Genomic DNA, 19,012 nt, shown 5'->3' with positions numbered 1-19,012 from the left:
AAAAACGTAGTGGTGTACTCCTGTCATCTCGGCTTCTACAGGAAATGAAAACAGGAGAATTATGATCTAGGCTGGCTCTTGCAGAAAAGTGAGAGCCTATTCCAAAAATAGCTATATCAAAAAGGGCTCAAGTTTTAAAGTATATATCAAGCAAATTCAGTACTACCAAAGAAAATTACGCATTTATTAAATTAAATCCTACATCAAAAATGTCTACATTCCCTTTATCTACTTCCTTCCCAACTCAGTTTCGACTTTATTCCAGGTTTTCAACTCACTGGCTCTCAGCCTCACGGAGGCAACACTTCCTTTTCGTTTCCCACATATTAAGCCAGCACTTTGTCACTGATCTGAGCCCACCACTTGCTATTTAGTGGACCTAGTAAGGGTCTTGAAGGAAGAACTTCTTAGGCTCCGGCTTCGTCCACACCTGTATGTACTTGCCTCCCTTTCTCCAGCCTCCAGCACACCAGTGTCCTCTTCCTTCTTGGGGTAGTCTGTGCCCCCAGTCCTTTGTTTTTATTTTGCTTTTGAGATAGTCTTTAATTGCTTGGACTGGCCTCAGAATGCTGATCCTACTGTTCTGCTTCCCAAGTAACTACGACTACAGACAAATACCACTATATGTGACTTTGACCCACAGGCTTACTCTTATTTATTTATTTATTTATTTATTTATTTATTTATTTATTTATGTCAGTTGTGGGGCTTGAAATCTGCCTGGGTGCTGTCCCTCAGCTCAAGGCTAGCACTCTACCACTTGACCCATAGCTCCACTTCCAATTTTCTGAGTGGTTTATTGGAGATAAGTGTCTCACAGACTTTCATGCCTGGGCTGGCATGAAATCTTCAGATCTCAGCCTCCTGAGTAGCTAGGATTCCAGGCGTGAGCCACCAGCCCCCAACTCTTACCTTTCATATTTACCATCTCAGCCTTCTCTGAAATTGCTTTTTACTAAATCCAATGAACCCTTCCTGTTTTCATCTTTCTTGATTTTTTTTTTTCAGCAATGCATGATGTTGACACCCCTTCCTTGAAATTGTTCCCTTGGCTTCCATGTTCCTTGTATACCAAATCCTTTAGGCTATTCCTCAGTTTGCTTCTTGGGTTCCTCAATCTCTTTACCCCATTGTTAGGGGTTCAGTTGGCCACTTTATCTCTCTATGCCCTCTACATATTTATATATGTCTTTTTTTTTTTGACAGAGTCTTTATATAGCCCAGGCTGACTTTGAACTTTAGATTCTCTTTTCTCAGCCTCCTAAATTGTGGGATCATAACTGTGGGCCACCATACCTACCTATTTATATATTTATTCATATGTGTACTTAGGACTCATAAGTAGTATCTCTACTTCAGATTTGATTGTGTTTCCTAAACATGAAGTAAGCAACTGTAGGAGTGTCCATGACACTCTTAACATGCTTGAAACTCCTTTTCCCTCACGAACTAACACTGCCCCCACCCCATTGCCCTGGCCATTAAAGGTATCACCCAGGAAATATCTTCCAGTTGTCAGCTTCCTTTTCCCTCACACCCTTCAACTCTGTGTAGTCAGACTACTTCTTGCTGTAATTACTGCTTTCACAGTCCGAGACAGTAGCTTTGGCTCTGTACTCCCAGGGTCACTGCCTTTACCTCCTTGAACTGCACTTCTTGTTTACTTCTCTCCAACTAGACCAGGGGTAGAGAGCCTTCTTTCTGCCAAGGACCATTTGGATATTGATGACATCATCTTAAGGCCCAATTCTGAGTCACACCTGTGGTTATCTTGACAGGGCCAGACCAAATGATTTCACCAGCCCTGAGCCATTCCCCACCCCTGATAGGCCTAGGGCTTCTTGTGGGCAGTGGTCGTCTTATCTTTGTGACCTCTGCCTTTTTTCACAATGCTTGGCACCATTTCTGAAATCTAGTACCTTAATGAGGGACCTGCTGGCTCTCAAGACTGGTTCCCCATTGGTAGATACAACAAACAGGCCCCTAGGAAATGGCCTCTCTGCTCCTTACAAATCAAAACCCTGCTAATCTTCCTTTGGCTCCTCTGAAGCCAAATTTATTTTTCTCACTAGGAAGCCAAGAATATCGAGTGTGTGCATGAAGGTGCATTTGATCGTTATATTCATGAACATTTAGTCCAAAGGTAGTTGTTCTAAAGTTAAACTGTGCCTTTCTGTGCAGCCATGCACATGTTCTGGATTGCCTGCCTTCCTGTGACCTTTGGAATTGTACAGAAGTTTTCTTGTTCAAGTTACTCCTGTATTATCCATTAACACCTTACATTTTTTAGATATTTATCTCCTCAACTCATTGGTAAGCTCCTTTGCAATCAGGCAATCCATGTTATATATACATTTCTTCTGTGAACTTTTGAAATATCTTCTGCCAAATAAAGAGGTGGCCAGGGGTACTGACCCCATGCTTTTCTCCCTAGTGCCATCTTGTCTGTCTTCCTGTCCTTGATACACAGCATTGCCATCTCCCTTGAGCAATACAATGTGACCTACTTCATAGACGCCCACATTCTCCATATCTTACTCCTTTCCTGCAATCTTCTCCCCAGCCCTGGTATCTTTCTCTGTACAGCTGTCACTAGCTCAGAATTGCTGGGTCCCTTTGTGCTTTCTCCCATCTCTGTTGGAGTTACTTGGTGTCTGATGCTGTCCATGGAACAGGTGGTATAGTACCAGCTTTATCCTTGAGGCCACATGCATGCTTGTGTGTATGCATATGCATGCGCTGCTGGTACTAGGTTTTGAACTCAGAGTCTTATACTCTAGTTTGACGTTTTTCACTCACAGCTGGTACTCTACTATTTGAGCCATTTCCAGATTTTTGCTAGTTAATTGGAAATAAGAGTCTCTCAGATCTCTGCCTCCTAAGTAATTAGGATTTACGTGTGAGCCACTGGCATCTGGTGGTTTAGGGGGCTGAGCCAATGGCTGTCTGCCCTGTGGGGCAGTCAAATTTATGGTCATACAGTGTTGGGAGCCTTGTCCAGCTGAATGTTAAATTTCTCAATTGAGTTGAATAAGCTTAAATCAAACCTAATAATTCTGGCTGTTCAGGAGGCAAGATCCAGAGGATTGTAGTTCACAGACAGCCCAGGCAGTTAGCTAGCAGAAAGCCTGGCTGGAGGTGAGGCTCAAGGAATAGAGCACCATCCTAGCAAGCAATCCAAGAAAGTACAAAACACTGAGTACAAACCCTAGTACTGGCAAAAAAAAAAAAGGAAAAGAAATGTTGATTTTCTATGCAATTGTGATGTCATGTGACAAAAAAGAAACTTTATTTTAGGAAGTCTTCGTATCTACCACAGAACTTAAGGAAATGTCTGAGTACTACTTTGATGGAAAAGGCAAAGGCTTCCGACCAATTATCGTGGTGCTAATGGCTCGAGCTTGTAATATTCATCATAATAACTCACGGTGAGTTACTTATTTTCACACCTCTGATTTTTCATTTGAGAAGTTTTCCTTCCCAAACTGAACTGTTAAATTTCCATTTAATAAGTAAGCTCTAGGCTGGGCATGGTGGCTCACACCTATAATGCTAGCTATTGAGGAGGTGAAAATCAGGAAGATAGAGGTTTGAGGCCAGTCTGAGCAAAAAAAGGTCCATACGTTAAAAACTGGGCATGGTGGTATGCATCTGTCATCATCAGCTATATGGGAAATGTAAATAGGATATGATCTAATCCAGCCTGAGCATAAATTTAAGTCTGTATCTCAAAAATAACCAAAGCAAAATGAGCTGGTAGTATGGGCACAAGTGATAGAGCTTCTGCCCTGAGTTCAACTCTGTCATATCATAAAAAGTAGAAGGAGAAGAATCTATCAAAAATTCACTTTGCAAGCTGGGCACTGGTGGCTAACACCTATAATCCTAGCTACTCAGGAACCTGAGATCTGAGGATCAAGGTTCAAAGCCAGCCCAGGCAGGAAAGGCCATGAAACTCTTATCTACAATAAACCACCAGAAAGCCAGAAGTGGTGCTGTAGCTGGTGAGCTGAAGAGCTAAGGGACAGGTCTCAGGCCCAGAGTTCAAGCCCCATGACCAACAAAAAAAAATTGACTTTGCAATGTATAGAGCCTGATACTGAATTACTACTGTCACTTTAAAGTCTAATCTGACATCTTCCTTGGCAGACTTTTTAACACCTCATGTAAATCAACTATAACTACCAGTAAACATCTTAGGTTAAAGCCAGACTTATTTTTCTCATTGTAAAGTATAAAGAATACCAGGGTAAATGAATACACCTTTTATCATTATACATATGGACAGTCCAAAGGTTGATTATTGTAAAATTGAGCTTGTCAACCTGGGCAGTCATATCCTGGATCACCTGGCTTCCTGTAGCCTTCTGAATTGTGCAGAAGAGAAATCTTTTTATTCTTTTTTTTCCTTTATTTTATTTTATTTTTTTATTTTATTTTTTTGATGCTAGGAGTGGTACTTGAACTTAGGGGTTTTACTCAACACTGATATTCTATCACTTGAGCCAGATCTCTTCTTCTGGCTTTTTGCTAGTTAATTGGAAACAAGAGTCTGTAGGACTTTCCTACCTGGCTGGTTCCAAATCACATTCCTTAGGTCTCAGCCTCCTGAACAAGAAAAAAAATATTTTGAAGAAGACATTTTGACTGATAATCTTCAAATTTTATCTTTTGAATATAGATAAAAATTTTAAATATTAAAATAACTACATTGTTTTTATATTAAAGAAAATTTCTGCCTGGTGCCTGTGACTCATGCCTATAATCCTAGCTACTCGGGTCTGAGATCTGAGGATCAAATTCAGGAAAGGTTGTGAGACTCTTCAATTAAACATCTTCCTCCCCCACCCCACCCCAATAAAAAAAGCTGAAGTGGAGCTATGACTCAAATAATAGAGTGCTAGCCTTGAGCACAAAAGCTCAGGGACAGCACGGAGGACCACCACAAAAAAAAAAAACAAAAGCAAAAAACTGGGCACCGGTGGCTCACACCTTGTAATCCTAACTACTCAGGAGGCTGAGATCTGAGGATCACAGTTCAAAGCCAGCCTGGGCAGGAAAGCCTGTAAGACTCTTATCTCCTATAAACCACTCAGAAAATCGGAAGTGGCATTGTGACTCTAGTGGTAGAGCATTAGCCTTGAGCTGAAGAGCTGAGGGACAGCGCCCAGCCCAGAGTTCAAGCCCCATGACCAACAAAAACAGAAGGAAAGAAAGAAAGCCTTGAAAAGTTTCTTCATTGCCTTTTTTCATTCCTTTTTCTCATTCTTCTTCCCTTCCTTTCTTGTCTTCCATCATTCATTGCTTTTGTGTTCTATTTTATCTGTCAATGTTTTCAAATTCGGCCACATTGCCAAAATATATTTGTAATTATACTCTATAATCTATTGTACTGACAGATTCCCCAGTGTTTTCTCTTTCCTCAATAGATAGTACTTTTAAGGAATGCCTAAGATTTTCCAGTACTGATTTTAATGTAAGTACTAAAGTAAGAATGAGCATTTGATATTATTTCTCACAAATGCTATCTCCACCCAAAGCCTTTTGTATCCGGAGCGGTGCCTTTTGGGCCCAGCATATCACACCTTGCTCAGAGTTGGCTTTCACTTCAGCTGAGATTTTCAAAGAGCTTACAGGATATTTCAAGCAAGCAGTGAAATCTCTGGCAGTGGCCTTTTTCCCATCATCCAGATCACTTTTACTGTTCCAGAAAAATCAAGCAGCAGAAGTGCTTCCTCTAAACCAAATTTGAAATACATCTTCATAGGACCTATAGTAGAGTTTCTCAGCCTCAGCACCACTGACATTTTAGGACAGATCACTCTTGATATGAGGGACAGGGTGGGCCATGTATTACAGGATGTTTAGCAGTATCCTTGGCTTCTATTCACAATACCCTTCAGGTGATTGCAACGAAAAATACCCTCAGACTTTCCTAAATGTCCTTTGAAAAGCAAAAGTCACTGATCCAGAGGTTTGTATTTTTTGTTTATTTTGATATGTGTGTTTGCGCTTGTTCTGAGGCTTGATCTCCTGGCCTGGGTGCTGTCCTGAGCTTTTGTGCTCGTCTAGTGCTCTACCACTTGAGCCACAGCACCACTCTGGCTTTTTGCTGGTTAATTGGAGGTAAGAGTCTCCTGGACTTTTCTGCCCAGACTAGCTTCTAACCACGATCCTCAGATCTCAGCCTCCTGAGTAGGTGGGATTACAGGCATGAGCCACCAGCACCTATCTTGAAAGTACATATTTTTAACTTCAGGCTAATGTTTAGAACAGTTTATTACCTACAGAGGAAACATGAGAAGGAACATGTTCTTCGCTGCCTAAAATTCTACCAGCCATTATCCCCATAGTTGAAAGTTTTGTTTTATTTTCTACTTTGTCTTATTGAAGTTGCATAATCTCTTGGTTGTAGGTAACATAGAAGAATATAACAGAAAAGTGTTGTGAGTTTAAAAAGTAAGTTCAATATTGCTTCTCAAACTCAGTATTGCATCTGAGCTGCAGGTTCATTTTCCCAGGTTGGAAAAGAGGAGAGCTTATGAAAGCACTAGGACAAAGGCAGTGTTCAGCTATTGAATCTGAGTCTTGATTGTACCTTGCTTTTGGGTGTGCTAGCACCCTGCCAGCATTACTCTGAAAGTCCTAACTTCTTGACAATATTTAGTTCTTTTTCTTTTTCTCTTAAAAAAAATTTTTTTTTTAATTGTAAAGATACTGTACAGAGGGGTTACAGTTATATGAGTAAGGTAATGAGTACATTTCCTGTCGAGCGTTGGGACCCCCTTGTTTTTTCCCTACTATCCCTTCCCTCCTCAGTTTTGTTTTGTTTTGTTTTTCCTGCCAACACTAGTGCTTGAACTCAGCCCCTCATGTTCTTGCTTGGCTTTTTCACTTAAGGCTTATACTCTACTGCTTGAGCTACAGCTCCTCTCAAGCTTTTTGCTGGGTAATTGGAGATAATTGTTTCATGAATTTTCCTTCCCTGTGATCCTCATCTCAGCTTCCTGAGTAGCTAGGATTACAGGTGTGACCCACCAAGTGCCCAGCTGGAGTATATTTAAGTTTCTTCCTTTCTTTGTTTTTTGTTTGTGGTACTGGTACTGGGGCTTGAACTCAACTACTAGGTGCTATCCCTTAACATTGTCCCATTGAGCCACACTTCCAGTTCTGGCGTTTTGGTGGTTAATTGCAGATACAGACTTTCCGCTTGGGCTATCTTTGAACCATGATCCTCAGATCTCAGCCTTATGAGTAGCTAGGATCATAGGTATGAGTCACTGGCACTTAGCTGATAACTACTTCTTAAGCATACTTTTGGATCAGGCCTTCGGTGTGCTAAATATCTAGCTCTTCTACCTGTTACATTTAATTTTTGGGGGGGGGAGGGGTCTGGTCGTGGGGCCTGAACTCTGGGCCTGGGCGCTGTCCCTCAGCTCTTCTGCTCAAGGCTAGCACTCTACCACTGGAGCCACCGTGCCACTTCCGGCTTTTTTCTTTTTGCTTATGTGGTGCTGAGGAATCGAACCCAGGGCCTCAAGCATGCAAGGCAAGCGCTCTACCGCTGAGCCACCTTCCCAGCCCCTACCTGTGACATTTAAAAGAAGAGGCAGGGAGTTTCTGGAGGGGTAAGTCACTTGTGATTTGCTTGGGAAAAATTTACAACAATATGGGGGAAAAAAGACAGTAAAGATCCTTTAGTAGTATCACATACTTTTAGTGATTGCCACCAGAGAATCCTCTTTCCCAAGTGACACAGGACCTGTTGCTTTGCTTCACATGTTCACTGATGATAACACACAAGAGACCCTCTGTCCCTTGACAAACAGAGTTTAAGTGTTTTTATAAGGCTTATTGGACACCATCTTCTTGCTTCGGAGGTGTATGTTATATAGGCTAAAAGTAATCATAGAGATATTAGAAAACAATAGAAAAGGTAGTCTTAAATTCTTTTTCCTTCATGAAGTTGTTTTAGTTATCCAATTAAATGTTTTCTGCTAGATGTCTTTGCTGGAAATTCTTAATCTAGGTCCCTGGGGAGTTATAGACTTCTTTGAAGAATTGAAATTGTATGCAAATTTTTTGTGTAATTTGGATTTTTTTCTAGGGATAGGTATCCCTGGAAACTGTATATTCCTGAAGTTGAAACACTTTATATCCTAATAACCACTACACTCCAGAGAATGAAATAGGAATTACATACATTAGATGGTTCATATTTGAAATGTAAACAGAGTTGTATCTTCTAAGAGGAATATCAGTGAAGCACTCTGCATCAAGTGCCATACCAAATGGTAATCATTGCCATTTAGTTCTTAGCCCCATTTAAAGAGTGTCTCTGCTACAAAGAACTCCTACAACATGGGCTGTGTATTTTCTTGAGATACCCATGTCCAGAGACTGTTAAAGGACTTTCTGAAGAGCACACTTAGATGTCATTCTGTCAATAGGTCTGCATTGCATTCCTGTTTTTTTCACCCTCTCCTCAGGTTTTGATCCCAAGGAACCCCTGAGTAAATAGCTTGTCTTCTGCTTCACCGAGAACCTAACATTCAGTTTTAGAGTTTGGCAAAACCCAAACTATAGGCTAGGACTTAATTTTATTATAGAATCCAGATCAAAATAAGGTTATATCAGAACTTTTGAAATCATCCTGAGCATCATAAAAAAGGTAGGAGTTTTATTTTTTGTTGTAATACTCTATACATTTTATAAAATCTGTTTACTCATTCAGTTCAGCACAGATATTTCTATATCTTTCCCCAAAGCTATCCTTCTCAGCAGCCTCATTGAATGGACCCACTGGTTACCACAATAGTTGGTTGGCTCTAGCTCTCTCTATTCCTGTATGAAGCTGATAAGTGGAACATGATTACCTCTACCATACTGGATAACAGGAATGCCCAAATGCTGCATGCCGCTCTATTGATTTTGATTTTCGATCAGGTTACATTGGGTCTTACTGATCCAGTTTTCAAAGCTGGGTTTAGTGACTAAATAGTCAAAGCTCTTTTCACATTTGATAATTAAAAAAAAAAAAAATCTTACACTCTCAGGACGCAACTGTAATGGTTCCTACGAAACCAAAAGAGTTTATAAAAGCTTACTTTGGGAAGATGTAACAAAACAGCTGTTACAGCACCAGCTCACTTTAATGATTTTAAGGCCCGGACACTAACAATTCAAGAGCTCTTGCCAAACCGTGAGCCAGCTACAGCTGCTATTGTTTAAGAAGGTTGGTGCCAAAAGAATTATTTTTATCTTTAACCAAGAGATGGCACTTTTGATGTGTCCATACTCCCTATTAAAATGGATCTTTGAAGTAAAGTCTACAGTAAGGGATACTCACTAAGGTGGAGGAGATTTTGATGAGAAGATGGCCATGCATTGCTTTGGTGAGTTCAAGTATAACATCATTTCTGAGAGTCAGTGGGCTAAAAGGTTTGTGGAAGTTGTTCAGGTACCAGGATGAGGCTGACCTACCCACAAAAGAATGAACTTCTATATTTTCACTAATTGTGACCTGTTTGACAAACAGAATGCTGCATTTTTCTGTAGTCCCCTGCATGCAGGGGAGAAAGCTGTCTACAGAACCAGCCTGGAGAAGTTACAGATCAAGGATCTCACGATGGGTTGCGAGTGGATAGTTCAGGGATCACTGAAGTGCTTCAGTGGCAAGAAAATGATTGTGTGAGCCCTGCATCATTTATGATGCATCCTTGTAGGCATCCATTTTATCTGGAGGTAAATCTGAAAATGTTCAGGAGTCACTGCTTTTTTTTTTTTCACACCATTTGATATTTAAACTGCTAATGAATCTGAGTGTTACTATCAGGCCTTAAAGAAAAATACCATGTTTACCAAAAAAGAGAGACTGTACTCTGAGCCTGGTGTGTTTATTTAGGTTTATGAAGGAGAGTAGAGAATGACCAAGGACAGTGGTTGGATTTCACATCCTGTATCCTATGCTGGCATTTAAATTGATGGCATCTTTTGTGTTGATCTATTTTATTTTGAGACAGTATCTCATTGTTGAGGCCAGGCTGATCTCAAACTTGGAATCCTCCTTTAGCCATTCAAGTTCTAGCATTAGTTATACTCTGCCATCGCCAGCTTAAAGGCATCTTTGATAGTGATATTTTTAGCATCTCCTCACACTATAGGTATAATTATAATTAGTTTAAGGTTTTATATAATGTATTAGTATGGATGGAGGAAAAAAAAATTTTAAGTGAAATGTAAGCCAAGTGTTGTGGTACATGTTATTCAAGAGGCTAAAGTGGGAGATTTTATTTAGCTCTAGGAGTTCAGGGACAACTTGGGCAAAATATTGAGACTCTACCTAATTAATTACTTAATTAATAAAAGCCACATGTAAGCTAGATGAAGGGTTTGTGTTATATTTCATCTTTTTTTTTTTTTGACAGTCCTGGGGCTTGAACTCAAGGCCTGGGCACTGTCCCTGAGTTTCTTTTGCTCAAGGCTAGCACTCTACCACTTGAGCCGCAGCGCCACTTCCAGCCTTTTCTGTGTATGTAGTACTGAGGAATTAAACATTCTACCACTAAGCCATATTCCCAGCCTATTTCATATGTTTTTATGTTAGAAATTACTGTAAACATTTTTTAATCTAATGAGAGCAAGTGCCTTAAGTCATTTCTGAATCACAGTATAAAGAAGACGTAGCCAGCTACCAAGATAGCTTCTTGCTTGCCTGTCACCTCTCCTGGGAGACGGTGCTTCCTTGCCTGTCACTTCTCAGAAGAACCAGGAAGGTATGGCAGCTATTTCACAGCAGGAAGTGGGCATGGTGCCCAGTTTCTTAGAGTCATGACTCAGTTTGGTACTTTAAAGATAGCATCTTAAATAGTGTGAACATTTTCTGTAATCTGTAAATTTGGTCATCTATCCCACTGTGATACTGTGTTAGAGATAACAAAGTATAAATTGATACATGCTAAAACCTAGTTTTATAGGGGGAAAAAACATCATAAAATATAAATCATCTGAAATATGATGTGTATTGAATGTAGAAGCTATGTCACAGTGCCAAATAGCATTCTAAGAAGGAATCCTGATTTCATCAGTAATTAAACCAAGCAATGATGGCATTTTTATATGCATATAAATCTGAAATTTAAAAATATGTATTTTTTGCAATAGGATGTCTCTATGTAGCCCAGGCTCGCCTCAAACTCTTGACCCTACTTCAGTATCCTGAGTGTTAGGATTATAAGCACCATGCCTACCTTCAAATATTTTAAGAAGTCTTCATTTTAATAAATTCAAATAAAATGAGCCTGCTCGAGCCTGTCTACTGACATAACTAGTAACTTTAGAGCTGGTGTCCAACTTAGAAATGCATGAGAAAATCAGAGGCTTTGGCAGTTTTGCTTCTTGGTTTTTTGTTTTTTTTTTTTTTGCCAGTCCTGGGGCTTGAACTCAGGGCCTGGGCACTGTCCCTGAGCTTCTTTTGCTCAAGGCTAGCTTTCTACAGCTTGAGCCACAGTACCACTTCTGGCTTTTTCTGTGTATGTGGTACTGAGGAATTGAACCCATGGCTTCATGCATGCTAGGCAAGCGCTCTATCACTAACCTACATTCCCAGCTCCTTGGCAGTTGTTTTAAGGAAGGTTGTACTACTAGTTAGTAAGAGGTGTGTATTTTATTACACTAAAATCCACTTGTGGCCAGGCACTATAGGCTCATGCCTGTTAAAATCTCAGGAGGTTGAAATCTGAGGATTGTGGTTCAGAGCAAATCTAGGCAGAATAGTGCCCAGGAGATTCTTATCTCCAATTAACCAACCAGAAGTAGCACGGTGGCTCAAGTGGTAGAATGCTAGCCTTGAGCACAAAGAGGCTCAGGCACAGTGCTCATGCCCTGAATTCAAGTCCTACAACCAACAATGACAGCAACAACAAATACAGTTCACAAAATACTCTTTTTTTTGGGGGGTGGGGGGGGTCTGGTCATGGGGCCTGAACTCTGGGCCTGGGCGCTGTCCCTCAGCTCTTCAGCTTAAGGCTAGCACTCTACTACTTGAGCCACAGCACCACTTCCGGCTTTTTTCTTTTTGCTTATGTGGTGCTGAGGAATCGAACCCAGGGCCTCATGCATGCAAGGCAAGCGCTCTACCACTGAGCCACCTTCCCAGCCCCACAAAATACTCTTAAGTATAGCCTTTATATTTAAAAATCAACTGTTGTGAAAGTATCTTTTCTGGTGAATTCAGCTCAGAGAAAATGGTGCCTAGTAAATTTACCTGACATCTCACTGAGGGTTTCAGAGAAAGTTCCTGTAAGCCATCTGAACTTCTGTTTTCTCTTTCCTCAAGTGGTTTGTTACTGTTTTGTCTTGTTGCTGGGGATTGAGCCCAGGGCCTGACACCTGCTAACCACACACTAATGCTGAGCACATGGCCAACATCACTAAAGCAGTTGGGTGTAGTGATTTTTCCCTATATTCCTTTGCTTTTGCATTACCTCTTTTTCCATGGAAAGAGTCTATTGTAGATCTGTTAAGAGCTGTTATATTGAGCTGGTCACTAGTGGCATGTCTCAGGCTTGTAATCCTACCTACTCAGAAGGCTGAGATCTGAGAATCACAATTTGAAGCCAGACTGGGCAGAGAAGTCCTTAAGACTGTCTCCATTTAATCTGCAAAGTAGCTGGTCAGAGATGCAAAACATTGGAGCAGAGGTGTGGCACAGGTGGTAGAAAGCCAGCTGTGAGAGTAAAAGCTGAGCTCTGAGTTCAAGCTCTATTTCACCATCGGCAAACACACACACAGCCCTGTTTCATTGGGCCAGGAGTGTGGCTCAAGTACTAAAGCACTTACCTACCATGTGTCAGGTCCGGGATTCAATCCCTACCACTACAAACAAAAACAAAAACTGGGGCTAGGAATATGGCTTAGTGATAGAGTGCTTGCCTAGCATGCATGAACCCCTGGGTTCGATTCCTCAGTACGACATTAACAGAAAAAGCCTGAAGTGGGGCTGTGGCTCAAGTGGTAGAGTGCTAACCTTGATCAAAAGAAGCTCAGGGACAGTGCCCAGGCCCTGAGTTCAAGCCCAGGACTGGCAAAAACAAACAAAACACTGTTGCTGTTAATTATAAAATATTAACAAGTAATGAGCAGCCATTTGATTCCTAGGAAAGCAATTAGAACATTCTGGTTTATTTTAAGACCTTGGGTAAAAAGCACTAGCAGAGCATAATGTTTTAAATTTTTTTAAATTTTTCCTTAAGTTATTTTTAAAGTAGGATCAAAAGATATTGACATCCTGGTTTAGTACCTGTAGTTAAATGCCTATACCTACTATATAGTTTTCTTTATTTTTATTATCTTCTGGGTCTGGGGAATTAGAGTGCAGATGTTCAGATTTGTTTTTGTGAGTTTTTTGTTTTGTTTTGGGGGTTTTTTGGAGTGGGTCCTAGGGCTTAGGCTCTGACCCTGAGCTTTTATAACTTAGGGCTAGCGTTCTACCACTTGAGCCAAAGCTCTACTTCCATCTTTTTTGGTAGTTTAGTTGAGATAAGATAAGACATTCCTGCCTGGGCTGGCTTCAAACCATGATCCTCAGACTCAGTCTACTGAGTAGGATTATAGATGTGAGCCACCAGTACCTGGCCAGATTGGATTTTTTTTTTTTAAGGAAAAAAAAAGTCATTTAACTGGGACTCTCTATTTCTTCCCCTCTTAAGAATACAACCTGAAGGAATTAAAAGTAAGCCTTGAAGTATTTGATGATGTTGGTTTTAGTTTTAGGCTATTTCTCTAGTCATGTTTTATTGAAATTCAGTTTTGTTTTTTTTTTAATTCCAGTAGATGGTGATAGTGATAATGACTCTGATTAAGAAAGAAACTGGAAGCCAGGTGCCAGAAACACACACCTATAATTCTAGCTACTGAGGACTGCAGTTCCAAACCAGCCTGGGCAGGAAATGCTTACCTCCAATGAATCATACCCCCAGCCCAATAAAGCCAGAAATGGAGCTTTGGCTCAAGCAGTAAAGCACTAGCCTTGAGCACAAAAGCTCAGAGACAGCACCCAGACCTTGAGTTCAAGCCCCAGGACCAGCCACAGAAAGGAAGGAAGGAAGGAAGGAAGGAAGGAAGGGAAAGGAAAGGAAAGGAAGGAAGGAGGGAAGGAAGGGGGAAGGAAGAAAGAATTGGGAGTTGGGTGCAATGCAAAAGGTTATAGTCCCACCTACTTGAGGGGTTAAGGGAAAAGAGTTGTTTAGGCCCAGGCATTTGAGCCTAGAAAGCAAGATCCTGTCTCAAAAACAAGTGAGAGCATTTCCTTTTAACTGTAAAACTCACATCAGTGTATTATTTTGAAAGTGCTTGTTCTACAATTTGTGTTAAATCTGGAAATAAAAGTTAAGATTTCCGGGGCTGGGAAGGTGGCTCAGTGATAGGGTGCTTGCCTTGCATGCCAGAGGCCCTGGGTTCGATTCCTCAGCACCATATAAGCAAAAGAAAAAAGCCAGAAGTGGCGTTGTGGCTCAAGTGATAGAGTGCTAGCCTTGAGCTGAAGAGCTGAGGGACAGCGCCCAGGCCCAGAGTTCTGGCCCCACGACTGGACCCAAAAAAAAATAAGTTAAGATTTCCAATGTAAGGTTACGTATGACTTGGAAGAATATTTACACTGTCTTGGTTATTGATGTCATACTCAACATTCATTTTAAGATAGAGTAAAAGACTTGAGCATAGTGGCCGTTGGTCCTTTGTTTTTTGAGTTAACATGTATTTGTAATATGAGGGAGTTTCATTGTGCTATTTCGATACATGTACATAGTGCACTTTGAATAAATTCACCTTCTTCCACTTTATTCCCATTGCTTTCTGCCCTCCTCAGTTTTTCAGTGTTCTGTGGGTTTCATTATGCTGTAATCATACATGTTTAAGCATGTATGATCCATCTTCTTCACTCCTCGGTAAAACATTTTATACCTGTCTTTTCCTATACAACCCAGAAATTTAATTGTAACCTAATTATAAACTCAGACCCCAGCCCAACATGCTCCAAACACTAGGAGATAGTATTCATAGGGCATAAAGTTTCTTTAACCCAATGGCCAGACTCCTGCAATGTATACTGTTTTGTTTTGTTTTGTTTTGTAACTGAGCTTCTACTTCCTAATGTCCAGTAGAAGTAGAGTCTTGGCAGGGTCTTGTGCATTTTTACAGTGTTCTCCAAAGGGTAGAAATGGCACTGAAAGGAAGCCAATGTTTTTAATACAGTTTCTCTTAGAGAAATAAAATTCTTTGTCCTAGATCCGATGTCCAGTTTTCACAAGATGATTGCTGAGAAGGTTCTAGGCGGCGTCTCTGTTAAAAAGCATTGCTTTCTGTTAATTAGAGATATGCAAGCCAACCAGCGCTCCATAGCCTTAATTACAGAAATGATCCACACTGCTAGTCTGGTTCACGACGACGTTATTGACAATGCAAGATCTCGAAGAGGAAAACATACAGTTAATAACATCTGGGGAGAAAAAAAGGTATGGAGTTTCTTTTAGTTTTTAACAGATCTTTGCCAAATCACATGCTTTAGGGATCACATTTACTTTTCAGATTTGTATCATTGAATGAAACATTCTTACTCAACTGTGGTCTTCTAAATGCCAAAGAATTTATGTCACTTCAGTATTTATATCTTTGATAGACAGTATAAGGTACTATAGAATAATAAATTTATTAGTCTTTCTGAATTCTTTTGCTTACAAGAAAAGGACTTTAATGTGGATCTAAACAAGTATATTTCATGAGGAATCGTACATTTTACTTTTGGGTTCATATTAAAATTGTATAATTATATTACATAACTGTTGATTCATTGTGTGTACAAGAGTGTTAGGCAAATAAATAAAATTAAAAGATAAAAAGGAAAATCTTAGAGGATTACTTGAATACTCTTCTATGAAAATTTTATTTTTAAGTAGAGACAGCTATAGTAAGTTTTGGTTCCTGTATATATATTTAAAGCATACTTCCATATTTTTAATTAGCATTCCAAGAACGTGTAAAATAGAGACTTTTTTGAGGATGTATAAATTATAAATTGAATAACAAGGTTCAGATTGAACAAATGAAAACGGAGATGCATAGGCCTTCTGAGAACGGGCACTCATCCACACCATTTGCCTCCATTACCAGTCTTGCGTAGTAGGACAAACAAAAGTTTATGCAAAAGTAACTCACCTTCTCCCCGTTCACACAGGTATTTTATCCAGTTCTCTCTTTTGATTGTCCTTATTTTCACATGCTGGTTTTGCTTCAATGAGAATGACTGATGTGAATTAGAATCCATCCATTTCATTTCGATTTTTAAGTTGAAAGGCTTTATGTCTTAGAGACCGAATTTTCTATACATACTATAATGTATATGTCTACATATATATGTTATACACACACATATATATGAATGATGATAACAGGAGGATAGAATTTAATTTGGGAGAGGCCATGGATAACTTAATCTGTGACTGTGTTCAGGCAGGACCAAGAGAGGAAGACTTAGAAAACCAATTATGATCTTATCCTTGACAAATGCCTATGTGTCTGCCTCTGCTGAAAGAAGCAGAAGCAGAGTTCTGAGTACGGGTTTAGGGAGATGCTTGCCACAGTTACCTGCACCTATCTTCAGCTTTGAGAAAGATGCCCAACACAAATCTCCCTGCCAGTCCCCTCCCTTTTCTGCCCCTCATGCACAACCACTACATTACCACTCCAAATTTTGATTTAGTGCCTCCACTGTGAGCCTTGGTTCCCACTGGCGGGGTTCCCAGCTCCTCTTTCCCTCCTTACCACTAGTCCTCCAGAAGCTTGTTGCTTCAGTTCCATGTGCTGGAAGTATTTTTGGCCTCTAGGATTCATGGTCTAGGAGAAAAGAGCGATAAAGGCTCAAAGGATCTCAGGCTCTGAGCTGCTAATGGTGTAGAGAGTAGATAGGTGGACACAAGTGTGTAAATATATAGATCATAGTCTATGAATTGAATGTATATAGTTATATGAGATGGTTTATATAATACATATATTCTAAAATGGTGATTCATTGAGACACTGAACATCAATGTGATAGATGCTGGAGAAAGGCAATACCTAATACAGTTATGTTGAAAATATATTAAAACAACCAAAATTTACAACTGCTGTAAAAATACTTATAACATTTAATGCACATCTTTTATTGTGGCAATTAATGTGGATGTGTAGATAGTATGTCTAATTATAGTATATAGTTCCATTATGAATTGATTTATAATTATTTGTTTAATAGATGGTAGATATCTCACCCTCTGAAGAAGATTGGGAAGTATTGCTCGCCTAATAATGAGGATAATATTTATTGGGCTGGAGATGGAGCTCTGTGGTTGAAGGTGTAAAGTATGGGGAAAAGCTCTAGGTTAGCCTTGTAACACTGAAAAAAAATTTGGAGCAAGGGGGTCTAGGAATGAAAATATGAAATAGTGCAAAGAACATTGAACTTGGAACATAGTTTTCTTAGTGTATCCTCACTGGAAAATAATAGTGTGTTATGCTCTGGAGTGTTATACATTCTAGCTAGTTCATGCCCACCAGGAATATGGTAAACAGGACCTCACAGATTATATCCACAGTGCAGTGGATGGCCTCAGTGTACTCAGGTGTAGTGCTTGCCCAGAAATGAGCAATCTAATTAGACTGCCAGATCGGAAATGTTTCTGGAATGGTAAGCTAATTATGCAGATCGGCTCTATTAAATGAAGAGAGAGAAGGACTTTCTTCTTCCTTTGACCATGATGGGATGGAACCCCATCCCCATCCAAGGACTTTTTGAGCAGAAGGAACAGTAAGTGGAAGGGTATGGTGATATGGTCTAATGCAGCTAGACATGTAGGCATGTTGAGGGCTGAAGCTAGAGAGTAAGCTGCAGTACTTCTACATACATAAACTGGCATATAACAAGATAATCTTGTGAGTTAGTCCAGGTCAAACAATGGCTGGATCTGTGATTGTTATGTAATAGTGCTGGGAAAAGGAAAGGTTGGGGGGATTTACAAGATGACTCTTCTTCCTGTTCTGTAGTCTGACAAGTCTGCTTCATTGTTGGCTCCATTGCTCTATTTTTTTGATTGTTTGTTTTTTAATCTTTAGTTTATTCCTTCCTTTAGGCTGTTCTTGCTGGAGATTTGATTCTTTCTGCAGCATCTGTAGCTTTGGCAAGGATTGGAAACACAACAGTTTTATCTATTTTAACTGAAGTTATAGAAGATTTGGTCCGTGGTAGGTTAATTTTGATTTCTTTTTTAATTCAATCTTGGTATTTATTTAAACCAGGAGTAAAGCTATATTTCAAGTGACCCTTTTCTTCTTTATAGGTGAATTTCTTCAGCTAGGGTCAAAAGAAAATGAGAATGAGAGATTCGCTCACTACCTTGAGAAGACCTTCAAGAAGACTGCAAGCCTCATAGCCAACAGTTGTAAAGCAGTATGTACGTTCTGTCTTTCTTCAGGTTAAAAAAAACCCACAGCTCTTTCTTGGTAGCTAATTCTCCTAGAAAATACTTTATTGGAGAACCTTAAAGTACTATTCAAAACCCAAAAAGGTTGATAAGGAAAGAATGGCATTTCTCAACAACAGATAATTGCTGAAGTTTTACTTCTGATGTCTTTAATATACAAACACTAGTTTTTCTTTCATCTTTCCTCCCAAAAGATGAATCAAAATAAGTTTTATAATGTATTCCCCAGTTGAATTTCCAAACTATAACATTCTGAACAACAGATAGCATTTTATTGCAATTGATTTTACACTTACTACTTCTGCCATTTCACCTTGTTATGGAGTGCTGTGTTCTCAAATATTTACCTGGAGAAAATGGCTTAAATTATACTTTTTTTTCATAAATAATAGATCTTCCTAATTATTATATGATCTGTAAATAAGCCATAATTTTTTAAATATAAATTGAATATAAACCATAACTGTTTTTCCTCATTTGACTCTGGCCTTTCCTCT

At 39.7% G+C, this 19,012-nt stretch overlaps 1 protein-coding gene across 2 annotated transcripts in view; it reads left to right on the top strand.

The window, feature by feature from the left end:
- Pdss1 (decaprenyl diphosphate synthase subunit 1) overlaps window positions 1-19,012 on the top strand; it is a 46,980-nt gene that overhangs the window by 8,049 nt on the left and 19,919 nt on the right. Inside the window, exons 4-7 of one of the 2 annotated variants that reach the window (XR_006148406.1) lie at window positions 3,298-3,428; window positions 15,371-15,512; window positions 18,165-18,276; window positions 18,372-18,485. Coding sequence is in view for 1 of the 2 variants with exons in the window: in XM_042686247.1 (XP_042542181.1) it covers window positions 3,298-3,428; window positions 15,371-15,512; window positions 18,165-18,276; window positions 18,372-18,481 (495 nt within the window). In the remaining variant the exon portion in view is untranslated. The remainder of the gene's footprint in view (window positions 1-3,297; window positions 3,429-15,370; window positions 15,513-18,164; window positions 18,277-18,371; window positions 18,486-19,012) is intronic. The other variant, XM_042686247.1, reaches the window with a different exon arrangement.

This window comes from Dipodomys spectabilis, unplaced genomic scaffold, assembly GCF_019054845.1.
Source record: "Dipodomys spectabilis isolate Male_0828 unplaced genomic scaffold, ASM1905484v1 ptg000096l, whole genome shotgun sequence".
Lineage (NCBI taxonomy): Eukaryota > Metazoa > Chordata > Mammalia > Rodentia > Heteromyidae > Dipodomys > Dipodomys spectabilis.
The sequence above is the reverse complement of the archived record's forward strand: the minus strand, read 5'-3'. Positions and strand labels throughout refer to the sequence as shown.